The sequence below is a fragment of the Impatiens glandulifera genome, chromosome 3 (assembly GCF_907164915.1).
Source record: "Impatiens glandulifera chromosome 3, dImpGla2.1, whole genome shotgun sequence".
In the NCBI taxonomy this organism is placed as follows: Eukaryota; Viridiplantae; Streptophyta; class Magnoliopsida; order Ericales; family Balsaminaceae; genus Impatiens; species Impatiens glandulifera.
Window position 1 is genome coordinate 25,491,494 of NC_061864.1, and position 8,806 is coordinate 25,500,299.

Below are 8,806 nucleotides of genomic sequence, written 5' to 3' on the forward strand. Positions count from 1 at the left end.
TCAAACGCAGTAGTATTGGTTCCAATTAACATCCATACGATTCTGCGGAAGAAGAAGAGGAGGAGGATGCAGTAATTGAGATTCACCACAGGTGTCAGAATAACCACTATTGAAGATCGACGATGAAGATGACGATGTTGATGACGATAACGACGGAGGTACATATTGATAGTGCATCATAGATCCCGTTGTATCCATCGGAGATTGATATTGCATTGTATTATTATTGTTCTGCATCATTCCAGAGTAATATCCAATTTGTTGTTCTTCGTAATCATTCTGCCGCATATGAATCATATTATTATTGATGTCAATCGTTCTGAATTCGTCGTCTCCGCCGATATTCATCAACTTTGGCGGAATCGTTGAGGCGTAGTAGTCGTAGTCGTAGATCAAATTATCATACAGATTATCAGGTTGGTGTTGATCCAACAACAGATATTGATTATCAACAATGTTGTTATGGAAATTCGATGTGATATTAGGAATGAATTCAGACGGATGATGATGATAATCATCTTGCTGCGATCCAAGCTTGAAAACATTGGTGGATTGATGAAGTTTATATTCAAGATCAGATGCAATTTGAAAAAGTTTCTCTTCAGGCAAGTCATTGTAGTAAGGATGATTCCAACTTGGATAAACGGCGTCGTAGTTCTTCTTCCTTTGCTTAATAATCTCATCTTCGAGTTTCTTGCACCTCTCCTCCAAGTAACTATCGACTTCGACTGTCCTCTTCATCTTCTCCTCCTGCGATTGTTTCTTGAATTCTTCGATTTGAGAAAGAAACTTGTTAGATCCCTCCGCCGGCCAGATCTCAGGCTGTAATTTCTCATCGTCTTCGCCGTCGGTGTTCGGGGGAAAGGTAATAATTGACACGTCCACGTCACATAAGGTATGAAGTTCGGAAGCCTTTTTCATCAGATTTTCCTTCATTCTCTTGAAACTTATTTGGCGACTCTTTCTGTTCTTTATAAGCTCCATCTTTACTTTCGATCTTCCCATTCTTCAAATCTTCTAAAATCTTGTAAACTAATGGATTATGATGCAAGTTAGGGCTTTTCTTATATATATATATATGCCAAATGAAATCTAAAGTTTGTTAGTAGAATCTTTTCAAATTAAGGCCTTGTTTGATTTTTAAAATCATGTCATTATCAAATATTTAATTGAAATGTCATTTTGTATTTTTTTTAACTATCAAAAGTTTTTGGACAATTAAAATTCTAAAACACTTATTTTATTTTTATAAATTTAAATTATAAAAAGCATGTAGAATAAGATTTTGTGTACTTGTTCTTCTCTTTAAGGATGTACAAATGGGTAAACCTAATTCATATTCAACCCAAATTAAATTTGGTCAACCCATTATCCAGCCCATATTAATGAATAATATGGGTTGGGTTGAGAAACTCAAACTAAATTTTAGTTTGTAACATATTTATTACGTTTTTTACTCGTTTAATATTTAACAAGTTTTTTTCCTGATTAATATATTTTAATTCATTTAACAATTATTAGATTCGTTTTACCCAATTTATTAGGTTTTGGCTTATACAACACGTTTTTAACTCGATTAACTAATATTTGATTCGTTTGACCTGTTTTGACTGGCTTAATACATTTTTAGTTTTAACAATTATCTAACTCATTTTTATCTATTTCACATGTTTTGACACGTTTAACACGTTTTTGCACGCTTAATCCATTTTGGCATGTTTAATACATTTTTAACATGTTAAAAACATTTTTCACACGTTTAACACGTTTTTGACATGCTAAAATGTTTAACACGTTTTTTACATGTTTAACACGTTTTTCCTACGTTTAACACGTTTTGACACGTTTAACACATTTTAGCACGTTTAACACGTTTTTTACATGTTTAACATGTTTTGGCACGTTCAACACGTTTTTGACATGTTTAACACGTTTTGGCACATTTAACACGTTTTGGCACGTTAAACACATTTTTGACACGTGTAACACGTTTTGGCATGTTTAACATATTTTGACATTTTAACACGTTTTTGGCACGTTTAACACGTTTTGACACGTTTTTGACACGTTTTTGACACATTTTACACATTTAACATGTTTTTGACATGCAAATATATTTTTGGCACGTTTAATACGTTTTGACATGTTTAACATGTTTTCACGCGTTTAACACATTTTTGGCACGTTTAACATATTTTTGACACGTTTAACATGTTTTCTCACGTTTAACACGTTTTAGCATATCAAACATGTTTTGACAAGTTCAACACGTTTTTGGCACGTTTACCACGCTTTTAATTAATTAAACACGTTTTTGTTACGTTTAACATGTTTTTATCATGTTTAACACATTTGACACATTTGACACATTTTGGCTTGTTTAATACGTTTTTAACATGTTTAACACATTTTTGACACGTTTAATACGTTTTTGACATTCTAACATATTTAATACGATTTTCATATGTTTAATACGTTTTTCACATGTTTAACACGTTTTTCAGTTTCTTAACACGTTTTTCACTAGCTTAACACATTTCTCACACGTTTAACATGTTTAACACGTTTTGGCATGTTTAGCATGTTTAACACGTTTGTTCACACGTTTGACATGTTATTAGCACGTATAACACGTTTAACAAGTTCTTGATAAGTTTAACACATTTTTGGCATGTTTAACACGCTTTTGTCAAGTTTAAAAAATTTGGTACGTTAGACATCTTTTGCATGTTTAACACGTTTTAACATGTTACGTTTAACACGATTTTTTACATGCTAACAGGTTTCACACGTTTTTTATATTCAACACGTTTTTACACGTTTAACACATTTTGGCACGTTTAACACATTTTTGACATTTTTAACACGTTTTCAGCACATTTAACACGTTTTTGACACGTTTAATCATTTTGGCATGTTTAACACGTTTAACACGTTTTGACATGTTTAACACTTTTTGGCACGTTTAACATGTTTTTGACAAGTTTAACTCGTTTTATGTATTTTAACACGTTTTGGTATTTTTAACACGTTTTGGCACGTTTAATACGTTTTTAACATGTTAAACACATTTTTTATATGTGTAACACATTTTTTATATGTGTAACACATTTTTTATATGTTTAACACGTTTTTCTCACATGCTAACATGTTTAACACATTTTTTATACGTTTAAAATATTTTGACACGTTTAACATATTTTGGCACGTTTAACACATTTTGGCACGTGTAACACATTTTTGACATATTTAAGACATTTTTGGCACGTTTAACACATTTTGGCACGTTTAACAAATTTTGGCACGTGTAACACATTTTTGACATATTTAACACATTTTTGGCACACTTAATATGTTCAACACATTTCTGACACGTTTAATCGTTTTGACGTGTTTAACACGTTTTTACATGTTTAACACCTTTTTGGCACGTTTAACTCGTTTTTGACAAGTTTAACTCATTTTATGTTTTTAACATGTTTTTGCCATGTTTAACACATTTTTGACATGTTTAACATGTTTTGTTACGTTTAACATTTTTTTGGCATGTTTAACATTTTTTTTGCACGTATATCATGTTTTTGCATGTTTAACATGTTTTGACATGTTTAACACGTTTTTGGCACGTTTAACATGTTTTGACATGTTTAACACATTTTTGGCATATTTAACACGATTCGGCATGTTTAATACGTTTTTTAAAAGTTGAACATGTTTTGGCACGTCTAACACGTTTAACATATTTAGCGCATTTGACACATTTTGCACGTTTAACATATTTTTGACATGTTAAACTATGTGTCTTTTAGTTAAAAGTCATCTAATTAATTAAGAATTAGACAAATTTATAAAATTAATAATATTTATAATAATTAATTAGTTTTTTATTTGATTAAAAATAAATTGTCAGTAGTCTAATTAATTATATTATAATTACTTATGTATTTTATAAAGGTAATTATTTAATGATATATAAAGTAGTTTAATGATGTATTTTATAAAAGTAATTATTTGATGATATATAAAGTAGTTTAATTATGTTTCTAAGTTATTTTATTAAATATGTGCTTCAAAAGTTTAATTATAACCCCATATTCAATTTTGTCCCCTTACTTTTTCCTTTGTTTTTATTTGGCAAGTATTTTGACAATTTCTTGATTTTATAATATTTTTATGAAAAATCTTACATTTCAATGTATTTTATTTATTTTAAAGTTTGTCAACAATATTAATAATAAAAATAGACATTAAGATTCTGCTACCTAGTTTAAATAAGTTTATTTTTTAAATGTTTATAATATATGTTTGTTAATTTGAAGAAGGAAGCTATGAGAGATTTGGAATTTGGAGAGCCCAATCTAGAAATGTCGACCAACAACAACAAGATTAATTTCATGAACATATATAATTCTAAAAGAAGAAATATCAAATGAGAACAAAAACTGTGGTGGTGAAGAATTTACGTTAATTATAATCAAGAAGAATATATATGATGGACTTTATTTATAAATAAAAATAAAAGAAAATAAGATTTTATTTTTTTAATAAAAATATTTTTTTAATAAAAAATATTTTTTTTATATATAATATATTATATTAATTAAATTAAAATATTTGAAAAGATTCACTCAATCAAACACAATCTTTAACCAAATCAACTTAGATTATCATCAACAAATTTTAAGCTTAAATCCAAAAGTAATTTTTTTTCTCGATTCTTTAAATAGATTTAATTTTAATTTGATTATAAAAATTTAATTTTGAAAATCAAATAAATATATAATTAACTTTTGATAAATAAATAAATATAAAATTACAACAAAATAATAAATATAAGTTGTATTCCAATATAAATGCAATTGATAATTAGCAAAAAAAAAATTATTTTGAATTATAACACAAAATATGTGATATATGATCATGTCAAACCCTAAATTCAAAATAAATTTCATTGAGTTTAAAATTTGAAAATCTCAAATGCAGTAGTACGGACTCCAACCACGTTTTTGTAACCGACTACCAAATCAACAGACCGAATTCTGCGCTACTAACGTGCCGAACATTGTTGTGCCGATCGAGACGTTCGTGCCAAACGTGCCGATTTTGCCGATCGAGACGAACGTGCCGATTGTGCCGATCGAGGCAATCGTGCCAAACGTGCCGATTGTGCCGATCGATACGATCGTGCCAAACGTGCCGATTGTGTCGATCGAGACGATCGTGCCAAACGTACCGATTGTGCCGATCGAGACGATCGTGCCAAACATGCCGATTGTGCCGATCGAGACGATCGTGCCAAACGAGTCGATTGTGCCGATCGAGGTAATCGTGCCAAACATGCCGATTGTGCCGATCAAAACGATCGTGCCAAACATGCCAATCGAGACGATCGTGCCAAACGTGCCGATTGTGCTGATCGTTTCAATCACGAATTTTACCGCCCTTTTAGGGTTTTCTCTTAGAGAGAATTAGAAAAAACAACTTTTTTTCATCTTTTATTTTTAATAATATCAATGTTTTTTTATTATTTATACCAAATAAATAAATATCACAACAGAATAATAGTATTTAAATTTTGAACTAAAGAAGAGATATGAGATGATATGCAGTATAGTAGAATTGCAATAATTAACGTCTCAAAAATATTTGAATAATAACATAGAAGAACACATATAATGTCAAACCCTAGCTTCAAAATTAATTCCATAAAGTTTAAAAGAAAAATCTCAAACGCAGTAGTATTGGTTCCAATTAACATCCATACGATTCTGCGGAAGAAGAAGAGGAGGAGGATGCAGTAATTGAGATTCACCACAGGTGTCAGAATAACCACTATTGAAGATCGACGATGAAGATGACGATGTTGATGACGATAACGACGGAGGTACATATTGATAGTGCATCATAGATCCCGTTGTATCCATCGGAGATTGATATTGCATTGTATTATTATTGTTCTGCATCATTCCAGAGTAATATCCAATTTGTTGTTCTTCGTAACCATTCTGCCGCATATGAATCATATTATTATTGATGTCGATCGTTCTGAATTCGTCGTCTCCGCCGATATTCATCAACTTTGGCGGAATCGTTGAGGCGTAGTAGTCGTAGTCGTAGATCAAATTATCATACAGATTATCAGGTTGTTGTTGATCCAACAACAGATATTGATTATCAACAATGTTGTTATGGAAATTCGATGTGATATTAGGAATGAATTCAGACGGATGATGATGATAATCATCTTGCTGCGATCCAAGCTTGAAAACATTGGTGGATTGATGAAGTTTATATTCAAGATCAGATGCAATTTGAAAAAGTTTCTCTTCAGGCAAGTCATTGTAGTAAGGATGATTCCAACTTGGATAAACGGCGTCGTAGTTCTTCTTCCTTTGCTTAATAATCTCATCTTCGAGTTTCTTGCACCTCTCCTCCAAGTAACTATCGACTTCGACTGTCCTCTTCATCTTCTCCTCCTGCGATTGTTTCTTGAATTCTTCGATTTGAGAAAGAAACTTGTTAGATCCCTCCGCCGGCCAGATCTCAGGCTGTAATTTCTCATCGTCTTCGCCGTCGGTGTTCGGGGGAAAGGTAATAATTGACACGTCCACGTCACATAAGGTATGAAGTTCGGAAGCCTTTTTCATCAGATTTTCCTTCATTCTCTTGAAACTTATTTGGCGACTCTTTCTGTTCTTTATAAGCTCCATCTTTACTTTCGATCTTCCCATTCTTCAAATCTTCTAAAATCTTGTAAACTAATGGATTATGATGCAAGTTAGGGCTTTTCTTATATATATATATATATATATATAGGCCAAATGAAATCTAAAGTTTGTTAGTAGAATCTTTTCAAATTAAGGCCTTGTTTGATTTTTAAAATCATGTCATTATCAAATATTTAATTGAAATGTCATTTTGTATTTTTTTTAACTATCAAAAGTTTTTGGACAATTAAAATTCTAAAACACTTATTTTATTTTTATAAATTTAAATTATAAAAAGCATGTAGAATAAGATTTTGTGTACTTGTTCTTCTCTTTAAGGATGTACAAATGGGTAAACCTAATTCATATTCAACCCAAATTAAATTTGGTCAACCCATTATCCAGCCCATATTAATGAATAATATGGGTTGGGTTGAGAAACTCAAACTAAATTTTAGTTTGTAACATATTTATTACGTTTTTTACTCGTTTAATATTTAACACGTTTTTTTCCTGATTAATATATTTTAATTCATTTAACAATTATTAGATTCGTTTTACCCAATTTATTAGGTTTTGGCTTATACAACACGTTTTTAACTCGATTAACTAATATTTGATTCGTTTGACCTGTTTTGACTGGCTTAATACATTTTTAGTTTTAACAATTATCTAACTCATTTTTATCTATTTCACACGTTTTGACACGTTTAACACGTTTTTGCACGCTTAATCCATTTTGGCACGTTTAATACATTTTTAACATGTTAAAAACATTTTTCATACGTTTAACACGTTTTTGACATGCTAAAATGTTTAACACGTTTTTTACATTTTTAACACGTTTTTCACACGTTTTGACACGTTTAACACATTTTAGCACGTTTAACACGTTTTTTTACATGTTTAACATGTTTTGGCACGTTCAACACGTTTTTGACATGTTTAACACGTTTTGGCACATTTAACACGTTTTGGCACGTTAAACACATTTTTGACACGTGTAACACGTTTTGGCATGTTTAACATATTTTGACATTTTAACACGTTTTTGGCACGTTTAACACGTTTTTGACACATTTTACACATTTAACATGTTTTTGACATGCAAATATAATTTTGGCACGTTTAATACGTTTTGACATGTTTAACATGTTTTCACGCGTTTAACACATTTTTGGCACGTTTAACATATTTTTGACACGTTTAACATGTTTTCTCACGTTTAACACGTTTTAGCACATCAAACATGTTTTGACAAGTTCAACACGTTTTTGGCACGTTTACCACGCTTTTAATTAATTAAACACGTTTTTGTTACGTTTAACATATTTTTATCATGTTTAACACATTTGGCACATTTGACACATTTTGGCTTGTTTAATACGTTTTTAACATGTTTAACACATTTTTGACACGTTTAATACGTTTTTGACATTCAAACATATTTAATACGATTTTCATATGTTTAATACGTTTTTCACATGTTTAACACGTTTTTCAGTTTCTTAACACGTTTTTCACTAGCTTAACACATTTTTCACACGTTTAACATGTTTAACACGTTTGTTCACACGTTTGACATGTTATTAGCACGTATAACACGTTTAACAAGTTCTTGATAAATTTAACACATTTTTGGCATGTTTAACACGTTTTTGTAAAGTTTAAAAAATTTAGTACGTTAGACATATTTAGCATGCTTAACACATTTTAACATGTTACGTTTAACACGTTTTTTACATGCTAACAGGTTTCACACGTTTTTTATATTCAACACGTTTTTACACGTTTAACACATTTTGGCACGTTTAACACATTTTTGACATTTTTAACACGTTTTCGGCACATTTAACACGTTTTTGACACGTTTAATCATTTTGGCATGTTTAACACGTTTAACACGTTTTGACATGTTTAACACTTTTTGGCACGTTTAACATGTTTTTGACAAGTTTAACTCGTTTTATGTATTTTAACACGTTTTGGTATTTTTAACACGTTTTGGCACGTTTAATACGTTTTTAACATGTTAAACATATTTTTTATATGTGTAACACATTTTTTATATATTTAACATGTTTTTCTCACATGCTAAC

The 8,806-nt window shown here is 30.3% G+C and overlaps 2 protein-coding genes across 2 annotated transcripts; both read right to left on the reverse strand.

Moving 5' to 3' along the window:
- On the reverse strand, nt 1-984 carry LOC124930070 (floral homeotic protein AGAMOUS-like). Its single transcript, XM_047470438.1, has one exon. It carries the CDS (start codon nt 982-984, stop codon nt 1-3), a length of 984 nt encoding a protein of 327 aa, XP_047326394.1.
- Nucleotides 985-5,726: 4,742 nt separating this feature from the next.
- LOC124930071 (floral homeotic protein AGAMOUS-like) lies at nt 5,727-6,710 on the reverse strand. Its single transcript, XM_047470439.1, has one exon. The coding sequence runs from the start codon at nt 6,708-6,710 to the stop codon at nt 5,727-5,729; it is 984 nt and encodes a 327-aa protein (XP_047326395.1).
- Nucleotides 6,711-8,806: the final 2,096 nt, after the last annotated feature.